The 23,421-nt window shown below is 46.0% G+C and overlaps 2 protein-coding genes across 4 annotated transcripts in view; one reads left to right on the forward strand and one right to left on the reverse strand.

Annotated features, from left to right (window-relative positions):
* Nucleotides 1–23,421, reverse strand: part of ACSF2 (acyl-CoA synthetase family member 2) — a 55,702-nt gene that overhangs the window by 12,689 nt on the left and 19,592 nt on the right. For all 3 annotated transcript variants that reach the window (XM_088663083.1, XM_088663082.1, XM_035104377.3), the window contains 3 exons: nt 22,499–22,647; nt 21,336–21,427; nt 20,109–20,185 (listed from right to left, as the gene is read on the reverse strand). In XM_088663083.1, the coding sequence (XP_088519209.1) occupies nt 20,109–20,185; nt 21,336–21,427; nt 22,499–22,647 (318 nt within the window). The remainder of the gene's footprint in view (nt 1–20,108; nt 20,186–21,335; nt 21,428–22,498; nt 22,648–23,421) is intronic.
* CHAD (chondroadherin) lies at nt 5,843–16,202 on the forward strand. Its single transcript, XM_035104384.3, has 4 exons — nt 5,843–6,721; nt 14,118–14,281; nt 14,777–14,931; nt 16,080–16,202. Exons 1-3 carry the CDS (start codon nt 5,942–5,944, stop codon nt 14,916–14,918), a joined length of 1,086 nt encoding a protein of 361 aa, XP_034960275.1. The 5' UTR covers nt 5,843–5,941; the 3' UTR covers nt 14,919–14,931; nt 16,080–16,202.

Genomic DNA, 23,421 nt, shown 5'->3' on the forward strand with positions numbered 1-23,421 from the left:
TCAATAATAACCTAGTGGCTTCAGTCAAAGAATTGATGCTTTTGAATTATGGTGCTGGATGAGACTCTTGAGAGTCCCATGGACTGCAAGAAGATCAAACCTATCCATTCTGAAGGAAATCAGCCCTCAGTGCTCACTGGAAGGACAGATCCTGAAGCTGAGGCTCCAATACTTTGGCCACCTCATGAGAAGAGAAGACTCCCTGGAAAAGACCCTGGTGTTGGGAAAGATTGAGGGCACAAAGAGAAGGGGACAACAGAGGACGAGATGGTTGGACGGTGTTCTCGAAGCCACCAACATGAGTCTGACCAAACTGTGGGAGGCAGTGGAAGACAGGAGTGCCTGGAGTGCTCTGGTCCATGGGGTCACGAAGAGTTGGACACAACTAAACGACAACAACCACCTGGTGGCTTAGTTATAAATTTTGATTTGCACCATGTACTGAATTTGGGCTTTTGCTATTTGCAAACCATGTTGTAATGTATCACGGGGCGGGGGGGGGGGTGTCACACAGATGGTACATGTGCTAATTTGAATGAAACGTAAGGGTGTGCTAAAAAAGGGGTGGAGGGGGAAAGTGGACCATCTACATAAAAAACTAAGAGGACCAAAACAGCCCCGAGCTATGATGCCACTGAAATCTATATTTATGCTGATTTGAAAACGGTGCATTTACCGTGTTTCTCCTAAAATAAGACGGTCCTCAAAAATAAGCCATGTCAGGCTTTTAATTAGTAGAATAAATATAAGACATCCCCCGAAAATAAGCCGGGGGTGGGAGCCGCTTCGGGGAGCACAGTGCAGCGCGAAGAGCCTGGTGAGAGGCAGCTGCGGCTGCAGGTGAAGCCCGGGATCTGCGTGGGCGACTGGGGGTGAACGCACTGAGCGCTGCGGCGGTAGCGAAGAGGCGCCCGATCAGCTGAGAAGCGGGCTGATCGGGCGCCTCTTCGCCACCGCCGCAGCGCTCAGTGCGTTCGCCCCCAGTCGCCCACGCAGATCCCGGGCTTCACCTGCAGCCGCAGCTGCCTCTCACCGGGCTCTTCGTGCTGCCGCTTCGGGGAGCACAGTGCAGCGCGAAGAGCACTCTTCTGGTGCTCTTGTGCGTGCGTGCGTGCGAGGGAGAAGTCCCCTTTTCCTTACCCAGGTGCAGCAGCAGGAGGTTACCCCCGCGAGGTGGGCAGTCTGTGCTCTGCACACACACACACCGTTTCGCCTCGCTCCGTCTCTCCCCCCTCCGCAAAGACACCAAAAAAAAAAAAAGACATCCCCTGAAAATAAGCCGTGGTGTGTTTTTTGGGAGGAAAAATAAATATAAGACGTGTCTTATTTTAGGAGAAACACGGTATTTGCTTACCCCACAAGAGCCTCTGTGGAGAGGCAGCGGCGAGTCTGACCTTCGTAAATTATTAGCCACTTGATTCACGCACTTCTATGGCAGGGAATGTTTGCAGAACTGTTATTCAATTAAGAAGGAGGGGATTGCGGGATAATCCTGCCTCTTCTGAGACCATCCTGCTGGTCCAGGCCCCATGGGAGCCTCCAAGCAAGAGGACTGAATAGAGGTCCAGTGAAAGCGATGTGTTTGTTGCCCTGGTGGCAGAAGGAGAATTGACACAGGAGCCATTGTCACTTCCTGACCACATGCCACCCAGGAGACGCTGGCACAAACTAGGTAAACTGTGGACCTTGTGAGAAGAATCACTGCCTGCCTTTTGCCCAGCTCTTACTCATCCCTGCTAAAGAACTGTGAAAGTTAGTAGGCAAGCACTAAATCCCGCTGGAGTGAGTGCCACCAAGAAGTTCAGGCTTCAGACAACAGAGTGTCCAGAGGTGATTCCATTTAAGGCCATTCCACATTGGGCTCTTATGGATTTCCCCCTTCCACCAAACCTCCTCCAGAAGCTTACCCACATCAAAGCAGCAGGAGAGCCCAAAAAAACTTCCAGGAGAAAAGAATTTCAATTTTGCTAAATTTTAAAGAAAGTAGGGTAGCATCTCCTGGTAAATACTGCCATTACAGCCTTTGTGCCTTGCTTGATATGTTCTGAATAGAAGACATGTGGGTCTTGTTTAACCTCTGCAGTGCCACAGGGTGAGCCATGCAGAGCGCAATCATATGCCTATGCTAATAGGGTTGCCAGACGTCCAGAATGTCTCAGACATATCTGGAATACTGCAGTTGGAAGCAGGGTCTGGGTGCAAATCGCAAAAATGTCCAGGAAAATCTGGACATATGGCAATCCATGCTGGCAGTGTCGTTTTTGCAGGGGGTGCCCTCCAGAATTTGTCGGCTACAACTGTAGACTAGGCAATATATCATTTAGGGCTGGGTGATATATCATCTAAAACCGGTTTGAAGTCCATATTGCGATATCGGTTTTATAATTTTTGACCTGGCAATATATTGCGAATCATGATGTGTTTGTGTGTGGTAAGCAAAAATCACAATGTGGGGAAACTGTGAAAGCTCCATCCTTATTTCAGACATTGTGATATCCTATATAATAAAGTCCAAGTGTCTCTGCGCATGTGCCCCACGGACAGCCATTGGGACTTGGAGCGCAGAGACTTCGGACAGGATAAACCAGGACCGTGAGAGAGATTACATGCTTGCATATACACAACCATACAAAAAAAATTGTGTGGCTCCCCCTTGTCTCTGCTGTGCTATGGAAGGATCTCTCTCTTTCCTCCTGGTTTCTTCTCCGTTAGAGGGGAAGGAGAGGAGGCAGGCGTGTGCTGGTGAAAGGGAACGGGAGGGTAGGTGGGTGTGGATAGAGAGAGAGCGCGAGTGATGCGGCTGCTGGGCTGAAGGATCGTTTAGCCCAGGGGTCCCCAGACTACGGCCCGGGGGCCAGATATGGCTCGCGAGGCTCATTTATCCGGCCCCCACCGCCCCCCACCGCCTGCCCTTATCGGCGCAGTGTGGCTGCCCACTTGCTGGTTGCCGGAAGCTATGTCCGACACACTTCTGGGTCGGAGGAGGCCCATGCACACAAGCTACTTCCAACGCTCCAGAGACCTGGAAGTGCACCGGAAATCGCATGTGAGCACGCGTATGGGTGCGTGCTCCAGCGCGCTCCGGCCCACTGTGCGATCAGCGCTTGAGGCACCGGCCCAAGGCCAGGTAGGTTTGGAGATCCCTGGTTTAGCCATCACTGAGGGGCGAAAGCAGGAGAGCGGGCAGGCGGGCGCACCCGCGGGGGAAGGGGGAATTAGTCCCTGGAAGTGTGTGTGGATTTTGGGGGGGGGGTTTAGAAGGGCTGCTACAACTGGGACCAGCGAGGGGAGAGAGAGAAAAGAGGAGTAGAAAAAAGAGGGTGGGAAATGGGGAGGGAGAGAGGAAGCTGAGGAGGCAGCTGGCTGGGGCGGGGGGGGGGCAGGGAAGGGACTGAGTGAGGGGCTGAGGTGGTGGCGGTGGGTGAGTCACCGGGGGGGGGGGGAGAACCCCGCTAATTAATTCTAACACCCATTAATTTGATGGGCTTCATGATACTAGTATCAATATATTGTATTATGGACAGCACAGGACACTGGGCATCACAGGAGTGAGTTCGCCACATTCCCAGTTCTTCACTTCTGAGAGAACTTCATGGGAAGTTGTTAAAAAAATAATGTCGCACAGTTCATTTGGCAGTAGTAAAAGTTGCCCGGAATTATGACCCAAAATCAACGTGCACACCCCAAGGTGCAAAAAAGCCCTCCAACTTCAGTTAAAAAGTCCCTTTGAAATGTACCCCTGCAAAACAAGAGGCCTGGCTAGTGTGCATAACAGCCCTGCGCCGCATGCGCCGCGATACCTCCTTTCAACAATGGAAAAAGCCAGAAATCCTTGTGAATAATCCCCCCTCTGTGTCCTAAGCCAGTCCTTGGATTTCCTGCCTTTCTTGAGACTGTCTCGCCTCCGTAAACACCCCAGCCAGCTTGGCTTTTGTAGCCAGCTCCAGCGGTGGAAGCCTCAATAAGCTCACAGTTATATGCCCAGGTCTTAGTTGTTTGCTACAGCCAACGGCATCTGGCGAGAAACCAGCTCAAAATGTTCCATTTCTAGCCTCTACCCTCAACTCCTCTGTAGTCTCTCTCTCCCCCACCCCCCCCCACCCTTGTCCTGTCCCCACTTGGCAAAGGACCAAGGCCTGGGGTTCTTGGGTACTTCTTCACATCGTGCTGTGTCTCTGTGTTGGCCTTTCAAGTGCATGGATACTATGTACTCTATTCTCTGCCTCCACTTTTGCTAAACAAGTGGAAGGAAGGAAATTCCACATCTCTCCACTCCCCTCTCAGTAGCCTAATGTGCCAGGATCTCTATTGCAGGTGGTTTATGAATAGATGGGATGGCACTCCCAGGTTTGTAGCTACTGAACCCAACCTTACTCCTAGATGACCAAGTTGTGGCTAGGGGTGCCTTTTACCAGCTCTGTCTTAAACACCAGTCACGTCTTCTCTTTGGAAAGTCAGAACTAGCCATTACTTATGCCTCAATCAGCTCCAGGTTAGCCTACCGTAGTACGATCTATATGGTGATGCCTTTGAAGACAGATTGGAAGCTTCTGCCAGACAAGAATACAGCTGCCAGAACATGAACTACAAGTGACAGATTGGAGCGTGCAACTGTGATACCATCTAAACTGTTTGTCACTTTGCTTTAAGGCAAAGTGCTATTTTTGACTTTTAAAGCCTGAAATGATTTGGGACGAGCGTATCTCAAGCACTGTCTCCAGTGATATGAAGTTGCCCAACCATGAATATCATCCAATGAGACTTTGATCTGTGTCACTCTATCATTTGAAGTCTGGAGACTGGACGCAAGGAGCAGAGGCTTTCCTGCAGTGGCACCAACACCTTGCTCTAGGGAGGTTGCCTGGCCCAATTTCTGCTCTCTTCCAGAGGGCATTATGAAGTACTGCCGCTTGAACTTAGTTCTACTGATGGCTTTTACTGTTTTTAAAATTGATTTTAATTAAGTTTTCCAGAGCTTATCGGACTCTAGATCCCCTCAACCCTGATCACTGACCATGCTGGCTGAGGCTGATGGGAGTTTGAGTCCAACACTATTTGGAGGCCACCAGGTTGGCTACATTTTGACTAAGGACATTTAAAGATTCAGAAGGTATTTGGAATAGTTTGAGCCCAAGTTAGCAACATAGTCAATAAATCCATACAAAGCAGCAATGCAGTGTTGGTACAGGTTGTATTACTTAACTGCCAAGTTCTGCCAACAATTTAGCTGCAAGGCTATTTGTTACTTGCATTATTATTATTATTATTATTATTATTATTATTATTAGTGAAAAATAACAAATTAAGGATGTAGACCACTGAGTTCTAGGTAAGCCAGATGGAAGGGAGGCAGGGGGAAGATGGGTTGCACCCACAGTAGCCAATCAGTATACTCAATGGAACAGCCCAAAAGATGCCCTGTGAACTGGGCAGGGGAGGAATTCAGATTGCTTCCATGTTAGTTACCCTGGCATGCCTTTCCTACCAGCTACTGATTGGAAGGCAACAAGGAGAAAGTCCCCCTCAGCACATCTGAAGATCCCCTTAGATGCGGTTGTATTTTCCTGCACGCATAGTTGACGGAAGGACGAGAATTTTCAACAACAGACATACAAACACTGTTCCCCGTGGTGATTTGTTAGCAGGGGAAACACTCCCTGCATCATCAAAGTAAAGAAGAGGAGAGGGAAGGAGGATCCCTCTGTGCTTGGTGCCAAGGGGTTAAAGTCACACCAAGTTCCTGAAGCCAGCTGCTTCCAAGTCAGAGTCTGGCTGCTGGCTGCGGTTAGTGGGAAGGGATTTTGTTTTTTAATAACATTATAAATAGGGCTGTGTTCAGCTTGCTGCATGCTCACTCTCCCTTCCACCTTCTCCCTCCTCCTCCTCCTCCTTCTCTTGCTGCCGCTGCTCCTCCCTGCACATCCATCGCAGCTCTGTGGACATGGACCGGTCGGGCTTCATACTCAAGCTCTTTGGCTTGCTGCTATGCCTCCTGCCCGTTCTCCAGGCATGTCCTCAGAACTGCCACTGCCACGGGGGAGACCTCCACCATGTCATCTGCGACAACGTTGGGCTGAGAAGGATCCCCAAGGTAGCTGAGCAGACGCGGCTCCTCAACCTGCAGAGGAACAACTTCCCCGTCCTGCCGACCAACGGTTTCAGGGATATGAAGAACCTCGTCTCTCTCCACCTCCAGCACTCTCACATCAAAGAGATCTCCAGCGGAGCCTTCCGGGGCCTAAAGCAGCTGGTCTACCTTTACTTGTCCAACAATGACATCAGCGTCATAAAGATGGGGGCCTTCGATGACCTGACGGAGCTCACCTACCTCTACCTAGACCACAACAAGATCCCAGACCTTCCCAAGGGGCTCCTCTCCCCACTGATCAACCTTTTCATCCTGCAGCTGGGCAGCAACAAGCTCCGAGAGTTGAGAGCGGGAGCCTTCCATGGGACCAAGGACCTTCGCTGGCTCTATCTCTCGAACAACTCTATTAACTCCATTCACCCTGCGGCCCTGGACGATGTGGAGAACCTAGCCATATTCCACCTGGATAAGAACCAGCTGACCAGCTACCCAGGGGCTGCCATGAGCAAGCTGAGAGTGGTGGAGGACCTGAAGCTCTCAAACAACCCCATGAAGATCATCCCAGATTTAGCCTTCCAGTCCTTTGGGCGCTACATGGAGACACTCAGCCTGGACAACATGGGCCTAGAAAAGGTAAGCGGTCCACAGCACTTTCCCTCTCCCTCCCTAGATCTTGCCCATTCAAAATATTCCATCCCATTCTCACTCAAATTCCACCCCGTTCTAGCAGTGGGGCATTAATGCAGCTCCCCAAACTGTTTTCTGCCCACTCCCTGCACACCAAAAAGGAAATAAAAATTAAAGTAAGGCACTATACTGGGTTGGACAGAGAGGATTTAGCTTCTGCACCTAGCCCAGCACCCAATAGGGATGCAAATGTCCCCTCCCTGGTCACTGGATCAATCATTTGATGAGCAGGGAGAGGGTGACGACTCCATCGCCCTCAGCTGATCTGCATGGATCAGCTGAGGAGGGGGCTGTCTGTGTGTGCAAAGTGAGGGTGCAAAGCGGCCACACCCACTGTTGGCATGCAGGTGCTGAAGGGCTGCCCAAGGGCAAGGGCGACAAACAAGGTGAGCCACCCCAGGTGAGCCATCAAGCCATGAGTTTGTTCTCAGTGGCTGAGACCACCACTTCTTTACATATGAATTAATCATTTCCCTTCACTTCTGCGGGGAAAGCAACATTTGCCCTTGGGAGGCACTGTTGCCTTCCATATATAACCCCAGCCACCATGATGATTGCAAATGTTTCTAATGCAGACTTTTCAAAAGTAGTCTCTCTCTCTTCTGTCACACTCCAGCCTATAGCACGGTTAAGAAACAGAACTCAGGGCTGGCTGGGTTCTCAGTCGCTCCCATCACAGTTATATGGGGCAAAAAAAGGGGGGACACGGTTTTGGATGCACATCCTGCTTTCACTCCATACGCAGGGGAAATGAGTGGCAGGGAGTAGGTTTCAATCTGCCTTCTTTCAGTGGCATGTTTGCAGTGCACCTTTAACATATAATTCATTCCGACAGAACAAAGACAAATGCTACATTTGGGAACGACATTGAAAGCCACACAGCCTGAAAGTAAATCCAGTGGTTTGTCACAGCCTCCTGGGTGATTTGGAAAAGAGGCAAAATAAAATAATAATATATTATTTGTACCATGCCCATCTGGCCGAGTCTCCCCAGCCACTCTGGGTGGCTCCCAATCGAATATTAAATTTTGAAGCATAAGCTCGATTCAGAAAGGGGGGACTGTCAGTCTTCCCTCCCTAAGCATAGTTTTTTGGTAGGGAGGGTGAAAGCATTGGCTACCTTCTTCTCTGGAAGGCATGTTTAGTTGGGGGAGAAGAAGGGGGGAACACCAGGTTTGGAAAAGCATGACTGGCTGCTATGGATGGGGGCAGGGGAAGAATTAGTTTGGTTCACATTTAATGGGAATCCACCTCATTCCCACTTCTTGAGCCAATCAAAATGCAGTTACCCTTCAAGATGCACATGTCACCGAATTCAGTGATGCAGTTCTCCATCCAGCTACAAAACATATATTTACAGGAAAGGGTGCGCAAACAAGTGTGCATTAATGAAAATAATGTACAAAAGGGGAAACCGCTTGCAAAAATGTGTAGTTTATGAGGAATGCGCAGGTTTTAAAAAATAATCCCAAACCGATGTGGACATAGCGTAAATGGAACTCAAAATCAGAAAAATGAAAATTTGAGAAAAATGAAGTGGACAGATTTTCCCCATCCCTACAGGTCATGCCTCTTGCTGTATTTGAAGCAATGACCTCAATGATGGTGAGAAATCGGTAAGTGGGATGTGAAAAGGACAGGACTCCCTCCCTCCCTCCCTCCCCATTTGTCCAACCTCAAGAGCTTTGACTGTTTACATCATAGCTAGGGTCACATCAATGCCACCGCTTTTAACAGTCATGGCTTCCCCCCTCCCAAGGAATCGTGGGAACCGTAGTTTGTTAAGGGTGCTCAGAATTGTAGCTCTGGGAGCAGCTTCCTAACAACTCACAGCACCCAACTACAGAAGTAAATCATTAGCAAAATAGCACTTCAGATGCTAGTGAAATGCAAAATAGTGAGAATGGGTGATAGATATGCATTTGATTTATTATTTGCATTTCATGCTCCTAGGTTTGAAATAAATTGCTTTGGAATAATTTCCTTACAGCCACTTCTCTCTCCATCAAGCCATGGGGCCCTTTCTGCCTTCAGGTTGCTCCTGAAGGGAAACTAATATTTTTCTGCATCACTGTTCACATTTCCACTACCTATCTCCCTGTCCACTAGTTATGCTAGTTATTCATTTGAAATTCCTCCCTCCCCTTGCCTTCATCTCATCTGTTTATAAGCCCTGTAACCTGGAGGCTTCATGGTTCTACATGGAGCCTGCGATGCTTTCAAACGAAGTAATATTGAATAATAACAGCCATGGTCATGGTGCCTGTCCTCCAAAACAAATGATGCAAAGGCTGTGTCAGTTTGTATAGTGAGAGCGATTGACAGGCAGAGACTAGGTCCCCAACCTTCCCCAACCTGGTGGCCTTCAGATTATATTGGATTACAACTCCCAGCAGCCTTATGGACTACCAACTTCCATTGTCCAACGACTTATGGAGGGCACCATCTTGGGGAAGGCTGAACTAGGAAATTAATGGGCTAGAGTACTGGAGGCAGAAGGCTGGCACCCCTATGCCTGCTGTTTGCAAAAGGGAGAGTGAAGCTCTGTTCCTAGACCCCAGACTGATAGCTTGTTATTGGAACGAGTAAGTGAATGCAGTGACCGCAGCAGAAGTAGAGGCTAACATCAGCGACTGGTGAGTGCTCTGCAGTCAGGTAGACTGAGCACACATGAGGACTTTTGCATCTTTGCCTCTCTCCAACCTTACACTTCATAAAGAAGGGTTTGTTTATTGACTATCTCTCAAGAGAAACCCTCACAGCACTCCACAAAGGCACTCTGTTCCTATCAAGAGAGCTAGAGGGACATTCAGGTAATGCAGCAAAATACTCCTCTTCTTCTCGGCAAATGAGTCATGTCCCAGAGGCTGAAGCATCATGCTTGAGGTGCTTTTCGTAAACAGGAGGCAGCAGTGACATCACACTAGATGGAGCATGTCCCAGATGGGGGGGGGGGGGGGAGTGACCACATCAAACAGAAGCAGAAGGATCATGGAAGGCTTCCAGGTGAACAAGGAGGGAAGTTTCCAGCCATGCTATGTACCCATGCTGAGGTTATCCAGGTGAATCAGCACCAAAACAGTGACCCTCAAAGAGATGCTAAGGGATGCAGCAACATGAACCCCCACCATCACCGCAATAAAGCTCTGTGAATGACAGAGTGTTGGCATACAAAATTAAATACACATTTTACATGGAAAAGAAAATCACCCAGAGCACAGAGCATACAGGGTGTCTACAGACTGTCAATATTTCACAGGGGGAGGGGGAGGTTCAATTGCTTGCTAGAACTTCAGGTTTGTGCAACTAAAATAGATTAAAGCACAAATCCACATTTTTAAAATGAACTTTTTGCAGCGTGAAAAAGGACAGTGTGAAGGCATCATAGATTATGCATTGAGAAAGTGGGGTGAAAAAACAATTAATAGGAAGTCATGTAAACACCCAAGAAACAAATCAGGAGAAATGCTCATTGTCATATGAGCCTTGTACACAAATCAGAATGAATACTCAATAAATACCAGACACAGTCTAAGCTCTACGTAAGCTTTGTGCAGGCGTATCAGAATGAACAGTGAACAAATAGATTCACCTGAAGGAGCCTATAAACACAGGATGCAAAGTTATCAAGCAGGTGGTGGTGGTAGAGAAGGAGGAGAGAGTTTTCAGGGATGGGGATTGGCAACTGGCAAATTATTCAGGACTGGAGCAATGTGAAGTCCTCTTGATGAAAGAGCTTTTCAATTTCCAAATTACAACAGTAATCAAGAGCCTCAGAATTGCATACATATTACCATAAAGGTGTTATCTTGTGACACACTTTTTAAAAACAAAACAACAAAGCAACCTCTTGAAGTAGTCATGGAACTCTTTTAGGCTTTACCCAAGCAAAATACGGTATACAGTACCTAAAAGAACAATGGGGTTTGGAGTGTTGAATGAATTGTATAAACTCAGAGACACACAATGGTGATTTTCACCAGTCCAGAATCCTGGCTCACAGTTTGACGTTCAGTTATACCAGCAACTGGATTACTATTTGACAGTTATATGTATTTCCTATCCGAAAAGGATGGTATCTAATCCAGAAAGGAGAAGTCCACATGGGAGCTGTCCACAGCACCATAAACAAGCTACGTCTTTTGCCATCTGGCTCGTGAATGGATGATACTCACTGATACTCACTGATCGAATGGATGATACTCACCCCTTCGAAGGCTGGAACTTCAGCAAAGCTCCACACGAAAGGAGGGTCTCAGGTGGAGTTTTGTACACATGCTGGAGCCTAATCTAAATCTCCATTCAACCTGTGTGGACCCTCAGTTTTCTTGCTTCTTCAATCTACCTGTATGTATGTACACGTGTGTGTGTGTGTGTGTGTGTGTGTGTGTGTGTGTGTGTGTGTATATATATATATATATATATATATATATATATATATATATATATATATATATACACCTAGTCTAATCCCATCTATGCATTTTCACAAACTCCTCTTTATGGGTTCTGTTGGGTGACATGGGAAGAACCAAGCCAGATGAAAGAAGCTGATGCTGTGGATCCTTCCCCCATGCCAGCATTACTGCTGATACAACCTGAGAAGGGGATCCATGCACACTTCCCTTTCTCCTGCTTCCTTAACTCTCTTCTCGTTACCCAGCTTAATTACTGTGCTATGGCCTTTGGTTCTCCTTTCGTTTAGCAATCCCATATGGTTTGGTTATTGGCACACATTGGTACCCTTAACATGAATTCTAAAAAAAAGCTTCTAAAAGCTGAGAATTTGCTATTTCAGTAGTCAATGTAATGAACACAACACTTTTACATGTAGTTTCAACATTATAGGTTTCTGCAAGCATTTAGAGCAGACCTAAGCATTTAGTAATGGTTAGGTTTCCAGGTCAGAGTACCAACCAGCCAAGGCTCAGCTGGAAAATACCAGAGATGACAGTGCAACCTCTTGGAATGGGTCAACAGACTTCTCAATGAGCAACCAAACAGAGCTACGCCTTCCCTGGGAAGATCACAAATTCAATAGATCAATAGAATCATAGAATCATAGAATGGAAGGAACACAAAGTACCCTATATAAACACTCAGTCTCATCTCATCCTTTCAGACAATAACTACACTAGACAACTCCAGCACAAACTCAGCACCAGGAGGTACAATATCTAAGAGCAGGTGGTAACACCACTACACAAAGCAAGAATTACAACATCTGGCGGTGAACCGCAAAGCCCTCTAGAATGCAGCACATCTACTTCAAATATATACAGTGGTGTCTTGACTTACGAATTTAATCCGTTCCAAAGGCACCTTCGTAGGTCGAAAAATTCGTAAGTCGGAAAGCGCCATTGGAAATGCGATTTCCCATAGGAATACATTGGAAATGGAAAAATTCGTAAGTCGAAGCAACCCCATCTAAAAATTTGTAAGTTGAAAAAACCCTATCTAAAACCGCCGCGGTTTCCGTTCGGATGTCGAGAAATTCGTAAGCGTGCGGCCATTTGCCCCATTCGTAAGTCGAAAAATTTGGTTGTCGAGTCATTCATAAGTCGAGGTACCACTGTACAGCTCTTTGAGATGAGATGCTTGCCTTCCCATCTCGTGTGAAAAAGAGCCCTGCCAACAACTCAAGGAGAATCTTCTGGGATTCATTCAGTGATGGTCTGTAGAGGAATTTATTCAGCAATTGGACGGTTCTTGTTATGTGTTGTGGAAACACTGCAATGACTTGTAATTTTATCTGGGCGTAGTATATATTCTTTTCATTTTCCTGAAAGGGGGGGGGTAAGGGGAGTGGTAATGGGGAGAACGTTGTTGTAACCACTGGTAGATGTTTTGAACCTAAATTAGTAGCCTCCAAGGAAGTTTATGTTGTTGAGTTTGTGTGCATCGGAATTTTTCCAAGCCAAGCAAGGAGCAACAACTAGGCCGAGAAATAACTGCTTTAACTCTTTATCGTCTCATGATTCTGTGAAAGAGCTGTAATCTCCAAGCAAACCTATATATGGCATAAATGTACACATTATGCAGCATCCCGGTCAGGAAAAAGAGAAAGGGGAGAGGAATCTTGAGTCACTGGAAATCTGCCTTGCTATTTCTACTGTGCTTGAATGCCAAGTGTAACTTTCCATTGAGAGTCCACCGGGTTCTGCCAAAGTCTACAGGCCCTTGAGTCTCCACAAATACTCCTCTCCATGAATGTGGCAACTGGGTGCCAGAAAGGATTTCAACTATGAAAAGCCAAATAATCTCTTTGCTCGTTTAGAAATGAAGATATGTCTAGAAAGAAGCTGGAGGCAGGGAGAGCGATGGAGGTTGTCGGAACACACATATCTTTTAAATAATATGGGGCACATAACCCCCCCAAAAAATGTCATCAATGTCTCTTCTAATTGGAGAACAGCCTTGTATTCTACACATGCCTGTAGAGTCATGGTTTCAGATTCCAAGAGCTTAAATTCAGCGACCCTAAAATATGAAGACAAATACCAAGGTGGTCCTCCTTCTACCTTTCACTCTTCTCCAGAGCTCAGCAAGATTCATACTGCAGGGAAGGAAGCTAAACATGAGGCTCAGGTCTGCCCCTGTTTTTTGACTTTTACAAAATACAAAATACAGCTGAAGAAGTTTAAAGTGGAAGACGCACACTGGGGAGGGGGGGAGGCTTTTTAACCTTTTCCCTCCTTGAGGTTTTTTTTCTGAAATGGCTGCATCTTTCTTTCTTTTCTCATGAGGAAAGTCACCAGAAAGAGTGGCAATTTGGTCCTAACGTCTGAGAAGAAGAAGAAGAAGAAGAAGAAGAAGAAGAAGAAGAAGAAGAAGAAGAAGAAGAAGAAGAAGAAGAAGAAGAAGAAGAAGAGGAGGAGGAGGAGGAGGAGGAGGAGGAGGAGGAGGAGGAGGAGGAGGAGGAGGAGGAGGAGGAGGAGGGGGGATACTTATGGCTAAATTCATAGGTTAGGTGTGCATGCAAAAATCTAATGGGCATTCCGCACCATATATCCCACCCTGATATTGATCCCTGAAACATTGGTCACTGCTGGAGGGAAATGAAGAAAGAGAAATGGGAGGCACTTAAGGGTGGCTGCTGGACTTTGGGTTGGAGTCATAGAAACAGAAGAAGAGCCTTGTTGGATCTGGCCCAAAGGTACATCCATTCCAGCATCCTCTTCTTACAGTGTCCAACCAGATGCCGACGGAAAGCCCAAAAGTAGCCACACCAACTCAAAATGCACTGCCAGCAAAAAAACTGATTTGTCAACTAGGCCCAAAGGATAAGCTTCTTCTTTCCCTGCTGGTAGCGTGATGATGGACATGTGTGCCTGTGCTTCAGTTTTCAGATAAAGCATTTGCTGGCGTAACCACACTGAAGACTGTTCACATTGAGAACAACAAACTGTCCAGTCTTCCTAGGAACTTCCCTTTCAGCCGTCTTGAGACCCTCACCCTGTCGAACAACCCTTGGCACTGCTCCTGTCAGCTAGCACCTCTGCGCAGGTAAAAGATCACTTCGTTCTATATCTCAGGGGTGCAATGACTCCCCTAGTCCAGTCTTGTGTTTGTGTATAGGAGAGAGAGGGAGGGAGGGAGAGAGAGGTGATAGATGATAGATATAGATGATAGAAGATAGATAAATAGCTAGATAGATGATAGATAGATAGATAGATGATAGATAGATAGATGATAGATAGATATTAGATAGATAGATAGATAGATAGATAGATAGATAGATAGATAGATAGATAGACAGAGATAGATAGATAGATAGATAGATAGATAGATGATAGATAGATAGATAGATAGATAGATGATAGATAGATAGATAGATAGATAGATAGATAGATAGATAGATAGATAGATAGATAGATAGATAGACTGGTTAGCTAATAAATCCTTGCCAGTACAAGGCATGAGTTTGGTAAATCTCACTCAGGAGATCTACCCTGACAACCACACTGTTGTGACCATGAGAATTTGCTTCTTCTTCTGTAGGTGGCTGGAATCCTCTCGATCACGCCCTGATGCAACCTGCGCATCACCCTCTCCAGCTCGAGGACAGCAGATCCGAGATACCTCTGCACTCCGCGGTTGCAAGGTCCCCACGAAGAGGTCCAAGAAGGGAAGTCGCCATTAAGCAGGCAATTGAGGTTCCCCCCCCTCCTGTTTTCTATTGAAGATGACTTTCAGAGAACCCTTCCCACACAGGCTTCGCCTGATCACACCCAAAATAACCCTATAAAATATTATGAGACCACACCCATAGTATATCAAACAGGTGACACGTTTTCTAGCACCAGTGTCTGCCCATGTATATTTGCAACCGGAGAAAGTGAGGCGAGTGAGGTCCTGATTCACAGTGTTTGTGCCGTTTTTCAGAATGGGAGGGCCTGCCATGTTGCTCGAGCCAAGACAGAACTAATGCCTAGCTCTCTGTTGCTGGTAGCGTCAGCAGCAAAGCCATTCCAGGGGCTTCTTTGAATGGAAGCCTCTTCTACTCATCCCTGAGGCCCACTGGTAGGGCATAATTACATAAGCTGGCAGCATAGGCACCCGGCCTGTTCCTGTTCTGTGTCTCAACAGAAGGCTTCATTTTGTATAGTTGTCAAAAGTCCAGTACCTTACAAAACACATACATTTGCATTACATACAAGGACCCCGTGTCCCAGAACATGGCATCCCAGTAGTCAGAGATGGATGCAGTTCAGAGAAGGGAGGTTGGAAACAACATAGCTTCTTGTTGCCAAAGGTTTGGCAGGGAAAAGGAGTGCAGAGGAACGAGTGAGAAACAGAAAGCGACAGATGAGAGAATCTTGTTCCAAAGCTGAGCTGCTGGCTATGTCTGTCTATACCCTGACGCTATCTATTGGCTAAACCCAGCTGAGCTCCTGCCTCCTGAACACCATGAATGTTCCAGAGCATTTTTTATTGCCTGACCAGAGGTGTGTGTTTTTCCATGGAAAGTTCTCCTGTTTGAGTCATCTCTGCTTTAAAATGGTCACAGTACAGATCTTTTGAAACTTGGTGGAGGTACCGACCAGGGCGTTCTGCCAGGAACTCGCTAAATCGTCCTGGGCAAGACACACATGTTCAGCCTCAGTCCCTCCATCTGCAATATGGGGTGGTGGTAAAACTAATTTGCCTTGCAGAGTTGCGAGGATTAAGCAGGTGAGGTGCTCTGAAAAAAGTGAAAGCGCCATACAAATGTCAAGTGTAATTATTATTGCGCTTGATCTGCTCAGAATACTTTTTAGGTTTATGGAGGTATTTCTTTCTTTCTTCTTCCCTGCCCTCCCAGGACCCAGGAAAGCTGGTCCAGGTGACTGGCTGCTTCAACCAATCAGAAAACTACTGACTCCATCCAAGCCCTTCATCCCCAAGCAGCTCCACCCCTTCAAGAAACATATATCTGGTAGCAACCACCTCTTGCTATATGAAGATCGCAGAGTGGAACCCACCATTTCATCCGCCCCCCTCTGTTATTATATCTATTATTTTAAAAGATTTAGTTGTTAACAAAAAACAAAACCTAAACTTATGCATGGCAGTGCTAAGACACAGCTAAACTAGATCCTGCTGGTAAAGTACACAGTCCTCTTTCTTGATACCATTCAGCTACTCAGTTTATCTATGGGATTTGCCTTCTAACAGGATGGGAGTTAACAGAGAACATTAAAAGTTTCTCCACATCCCCAACCCAATGAATCCCTGATTTTGCATTGGAAACTTTGTACTTGAGCAGAACCTTAAAGTCTACCAGCATGAGAGCATGAATTCAGTGTGCGGCCTATACTGTGAGGAAAGCTTTTTTTGGGTTATTCTGAATGCAAAGGTTGCATTGCCTTCTTTTAATATTTGGCACGGTTGCCACCTGGGTGGTGGTTGTCAATAGGGGAGAAGCAATGGGACAAATGCTGGAAGATTACTGGAAACAAGGCATGGGGTGGAAAAAGGATTGCGCACCATGACATGTGAGATGAGCAATTCTCAGCTCCATCAATTCTGCACATCTGAATTGGTTTAAGAATCGGCTTTCCCAATGCAGGAAAACTTAAGACACTGGTGAGGAGTTCTGGGGGTCTCCAGTGGGGAATTCTCAGCACCCACACATGCCAATATTCCTCAGGGTGAGCAGTTAACATATTGATTTCATAAATGCAAATATGGCCACAGACTGCTGTTTCCCCCCCAACCAGTTCAATGTAAGAAAGAGACTAAATCACCAACTAGAGGGCTGCAATGGTTGTTCTGCCCTCTGCAATGCCCAGACATTCAAGAATTTGGCATCCGATGTTCAACATCCCATTTGAACTGCCAAATGCAGAACCAATGGCCCCTAATATCCAATTCCATCTAGATACTCTGTGTAGAAAAACAAACCAAAGAACAATATCCTTGCCCTATGCTTTGCAGAAACGTGAGTGCAATCCTGGGACTATATAAAACAGGGACAGTGATTCGGATCTTTATTCCTGGTATAGATAGATTTTTTCGCCCCCATGCAAATAGGGCAAGAAGGCCATCAGGCTCTAGTAACAAAGTTATCTTGGGATTTTTGTGGTAAGGATTTCACAACTTGCCCTTCAACCATACATGAGCGGCAAAAATGGATTTATTGGATGTCTTTGAGCTGCGATCTCCAGAATCTTTCTATATAACATATGCAGTATAACTCTATAGATTCAGCTCATAGAGATGGAGCATCTCTCCTGTTGGAAGTGCTACCACAGTGAATCTGTACAGAGGACTGCAGTTGTGGCAGTATGCGTGGGCTAGCTGGTCACCATGAAAATAACAGCAGATTTTCCTCTCTAGGCTGATCAGACTGAACAGAAATCTAGGGTTCATTGGAAGTGAAGCCCTTTTTTTTACTTGGGGGAGGCAGGGACTGGTTCCTCAACTACTGATTTTCTAATCACACACACACACACAACCGTTCCCCGAAAGGCAACTTGGCTATTGCCCACCATTACTGATCCTCCTAGTCAATATGCAGGTCCAAGAGGGGGTTGGGTGGCTTCTAGGCTGCACTCTCGGTTCATGTTGAGCAACGACAAAGCCTAATGGATTTGGACGGCAGGCCTTGCAAATGGAGATTGCGCCCCAGAATCCTTTCTGCATGCAAGGCTCTTGAGCCGATTCACAGGGGCTCATTGGCAGACAAGGAGGGTTCTCTTGAGGAAAATTGAAACCCACTGTCCTAGAAGAACAAGATATCAGAAAGTGTGCATATATAAAATGGGCAGGGGTGGGAGGGGGAAGAGGACACAAAGGGATTCTCACCTGCCATCCTGAAAAAAAGATTCCTCCATCCACCCTATGACATAAAACATATAGCTGTTTGCAGCAAGATGACTGTGGCTTATCACCATGGATTTTACAGTACCACGATTTCAATTTAACTGCTTTTATTTTTTTTAACCCTGAAGGTTTATATAAATATATAATATTTATTCCTCTGTTACTGAGTGTAAATGACTCCAAGGAGGGTTTTTTTAAAAAAGAAAAACGAAACAAAACACCAAGATCTTCTTACTCTTATGTAGAAAACAAATTATATATTTTCTTATGTACAACTTCTGTATAAAGCTATTGCTGCAAAGATGAAGTGACCAAGTTTTCATGCATTTTTATGTGTCTTCCATGAGTCAGAAACTGAGGTCTGTCAATAACAGACACTCCATAGACACTACTGAATGATATGTGTTGCGACCCTGCTATTGCTACAAGAGCAATCCCATAGGCTGAAAACCCTTGACAAACACCTTGCACCTGGGGACACTCAAAATATGGTCTCTGGTATCAGTACAGCAAGGGTGCTCCCCCCCCCCCGCGCGCGTTGATGTCGCTGGACTATAGCTTCCATTATTCTTGAACCCTGGCCATGCAGAGTGGGGCTGATGGGAGTTGGAGACCAAAAAGTCTGGAGGGCCTGAAATACAGTCTGCACAGCATCTTTTCTGAGACCCTTCTCTTCATCCAGGATCCTTCCAGAGCTCTACTTTTGGTGTTGTTGCAGAAAATAAGCACAGGCCACAATCATAGATGTAACAGTCCCTAACTTCACTGTTTTCAAATAAAGAGCTGGCTCTTTCCAGGACAGAAAAGCTGGCACACTGGAGACTGTGCAGTCACAAAAACGATCCATGGGAGCACAGCCTTATGCCCAGCCATGCAACGTGCGCAAGTATCAGAAATACGTCCTAAGGGGCCCAAACAATACGTCACCACAGTCTAGTACAGGCATCCCCAAACTTCGGCCCTCCAGATGTTTTGGACTACAATTCCCATCTTCCCCGACCACTGGTTCTGTTAGCTAGGGATCATGGGAATTGTAGGCCAAAACATCTGGAGGGCCGCAGTTTGGGGGTGCCTGGTCTAGTATATTACCTAACACCAGGAATGCACAGGGCTGTATGCGAGATCTTCTTAGAAGGCTTTGCAAGAAGCTGCCTGGCAGAGCAGAAAAGGTCACCTGCCACACCATATATTGCTCCCCTTGTTTAACCCCATCGCCAAAGCTCCTTCCCTAATATTCATAGCTCTGCCGGCACAAGGAGAGAGAGCGTGCACATTATCCATGTTACAATATGAGTGCCAACAAACTGACCAGATATGCATCAGAAAGAACATCAAAGGATCAAACTTCCGAGCAAGGCCCTTTCCTTTAAGAGCAACATGCCATGTAGCCATGCAAAATGATAAACACACACAACAGGGCTTGACTTGGGCTACAGGTTTGTCCAACACCAAGACACGCCATTGCCCATATTCTTCCAGTGATCTACAATGGCAGATTTTTTTCCCCTTCCATCTCATACATCCCTTTAAAGGCCAGCTACACCTTTAGTTCCCAATTCAGACATGTCAATTTCCATATATATCCAAACAACCATGTTTTCTTGTGGACAGCCTTCCATGGGTGGCCTTGCATGCCATGGGTGAGCAGTGCAAGAGGCGCAAAAAAGTGGGTGGGATCAGAAACAAAAGTGAGTGAAATAACTTCGATGACTCTAACCTTTGCACAACAGGATACATCCCAACCATGCAACAAAACAGGGGCTTCTGCACCAACCATCTCTCCAAGCGAGGCAGTCAAGAGGCATTATCAAGGTTCCAGAAGGCATCCCAGCCAGGCAAAAGCATTCCAGAAGGATGTAGAGCAAGGGTGACAGCGATAGGTGTGGCCACGAGATGGGATGGCTGGGGCAGAGTCCCCAAGGGTCAGACACAGAGGCTGAGAGGGCTGCATTTGACCCCCTGAGCTGAGGTTGCCCACTCCTGCAACAGAGGAACCTTCACAACCCAAAGATTAAGAGTGACTCACCACCAGCTCCCGCATGTTCATGTTGTTGATGATCTTCTTCATGACCTCAGGAGGAACTGGCGAACCTGCAATGACTCCTGAAAGACAAAAATGCATACCTTGAGAGGTTGCCTAAAGGACACTGCAAATTTACAAAGCGAGTCATGACAACAGCTGCATACTTTATTATTATTATTATTATTATTATTATTATTAACCCTGATGCTTTGCAAATCAGCTGAGATTTTGGCACAACCAATAGGGCAGACAGTAACAAAACATGTGAATATAGTTTGTGTGAATTCAAACAGTGTAATTCCATACTTGTATTTTTATTTGCAGATATTTGGTTTGGGATGCCTTCCATTCAATATTTGAAGTCTGCCTGGCCTCTGCTGCCACACACTGGTGGATGCAGAATTTTTTTAAAAAAGGAAAACCAATGTATTGTCTACCTTGTGCTATTTCAGTAACAGAAATAGCAAAAAACCAACGCGAACTTTCAGATTATTAAGCAATAAAAAGGAAGGTGTGCTTGATGGATTGCTCATGCATGAGAATAAACATAACATGATTCAGTGGTTCACTAATATACTCCAATATTTTTTATTAACCTTCTGCTGCTCTTGAAAGTGTCACCAAGGTGAAGGGAGGAATGGTCCCTAGGTCTGTGCTGCTGGATCAAACCCATGAGATTACTTACCTCAAAATATCTGAGTTTGGGGAAGGAGTGGGCAAGATCAACCAGCAGCAGCAGCAGCAGCAGCGCCCCCTCCCCCATTCACCTAGAAATGAGCCAATTCCTCTTTTAAAATGGAGACATGCTGGCTCATTTTTTGAGGAAATTAGTTTAAACAAGAGTTGCAAGCTTTGGTCGAATCATTAAGAACTTATGCTGACTGGGGTTAATTTTAACAGATTAGGGCAAACCTGAAATGATTGAATGGTGAATTAAATGCATGCTTTTTGGTTCTGGTATGTTACTGTAATGGGGAATGAAAAAATAAAATATTAAAGACAACATTTTGTTGTAGCCAATATAATAGCATATTTTAAAAGTAGATTGCAAGCCATCTAACACTTCTTTCAGTACCTTTAAAATGCTGTGCTACCGTATATGCAAATTGATGCAAATACATTTGATTCCGTTTAAAGCTTGTATTTAAAAGGCATCCATTAGCTTTTTTTTAAAATGTGGGGCTGATAAGCCTCATTTAAACATGCTTACATTTGGGTTCTTATACTTACCACCCCGAAGAGCTGAAAGGTTGTAGCTGGCAAAGTCAGGCTGAGCTAGCATATCTATGAACATGGTTGGAGTGCCGTGAACATGGGTACATCTTCAAATAAAGACAAAGAATTGCAGGTTGCTAAAACGAAGGCAGGAGCATGGCAACTGCCTCCTCCACCTGAATCGGACTGCAAGTATGAAAGCTCAAGTTCGTCTTTATTGCCAAGCTTAAGCATCCTTTCCTTGTAACCATGGGAAATTCTTTTCCCAATGCAAAGAGAACACAATGTGCACAAACGCTGTATGCATGCATATCCCCCGTTGCCTAACTCCACATGAAAGATGGCTCCCCAGCTTCACAGGGTACCAGAAGCTCCTGAAAAATCCTCAACCACCTGGCATTGAGGTTTCCAACATTATGAAACACACCAAAGCTGTGAAGTGTTTAGTCAGCGCAAAGCGAAAAAGCAGATTTTTGTGAAATATGAAAGTGCCCTCCCCCCCCAAAAAAATTCAGGGGGGCAGTCGTTCTAACAACACCCCTAACCACCCGCCCAATTTAAAAAAAGCTCAAAATGATGCTAGAAGTGGGGGAATTCTGTTGTGGAATACAAACATGCCCAGTCTGTTTCTGAATATACTTTCTTCAGAGGCAAAAATATATCCGTTTCAATTATAGTGATTCCTTCAGAGCAACATAAATGAATTGCCACAATCTCTTCGCTCCTGAAGAAGGCACTGTGCTGTAATGTTTAGTGTGTGTTGCGTTCTCCCAATAACGTTCCCTCGCTTCCCGCTACACCACGTGCAGAAACTGCCTTCTTGAATGTTGGAGCCACTATTGGTCAATCCACCGGATCTCATCTTTCAATGCAAGAGAAGTCCCTAACTCACCAAGACTTTGAGACTCATCGGCTACCCTCACCTGGCTTAGCCAGCCAGTCAAAGCTGTTTCCCAGGGTGTGGCTGCTGTCCCATGCTGACAGCTTCTAGGAATCACAGGTGCAAGCTAAGTGCAGGTTGGGGACCAAAGATGGACAAACCTCCCCAGAAGGAGCACAACGCGACCCCCCCCCCACCAGACGTGCTACTCTTCCCCTAACACCCCATATACCCCAGTATGGTCTGTATTAATAGACAGCTAATTCTTCCTAGAACCAAGCTTAAGACGGACTCTTACTTTTCATGGTCCAGGGCCTTCAGTGCTGCTTTTGCATCAAAGCTTAGAGACGGGAAGACAAGACAGACGCCATGAATAGCCATCAGCACACAGCCTGCCACAGACCCCAGGCAGTGGTAGAGGGGGACAGGGAGGCAGCAGCGGGCATTCTAGGGTCAAGGCAAACAAAGAAAGGGTAGACTTGCCTTCCAGTGCTGGCTCTAACTTTGTTTACAGTTCATTGTCCCAGAGACCAGAGGAATGCCAGCAGGAAGCCTGGGGTGGAGATTTGGATGGCTGGGACAATGTGTGACTGTGAGAAAAGTATATGTAGCTTTAAAAATTTCTAACCATTGAGTAATATCCACTCCTAGACTAGAACATTCACATAGAATTAGGCAATCTCTAACTAATATAGGATATGAATGTGCCAAATTCAGGTTAAGTATATAAAAAAGGAGCCTAGAAATTGAGAATCTGGTGGCAAATGCACAGTATTGATCCTTGCACCTTTTTTAAAAAAATGAAGTTACTAATCATTAAATTTCTAGCAAAGACCTTGAAAAGTGTATGAAAAGCTGAGAAACTAGGAGGGAAAATGATGTATACTTCTACATTAGCACCATATCACACACACACACACACACACACACACACACACACACCAAATAGCCCTCACTCATTACTTAAGGCATAGCTGCCAAGTACCCCGTATTTCCCAGGAAACCCCCGTTTTTTCTTAACCTTTCCCGCTGGTCTCCCATTTGAGCTCCTCTCCTGTTAATCTCCCTTATTTTGGCTCCTGTCGGCGGCCATTTTTCTAGTGTCGCTTTGCCCATCTATGGGCACTGAAAATGGCCGGTGCCGGTGCGTAGACGCACTTCCGGACATGCGTAGATGCGACTTCCGGTGCCGGCGCTGGCCATTTTCGGTGCCCATAGATG

This window comes from Zootoca vivipara, chromosome 2 (genome assembly GCF_965207765.1).
Source record: "Zootoca vivipara chromosome 2, rZooViv2.hap1.1, whole genome shotgun sequence".
Lineage (NCBI taxonomy): Eukaryota > Metazoa > Chordata > Lepidosauria > Squamata > Lacertidae > Zootoca > Zootoca vivipara.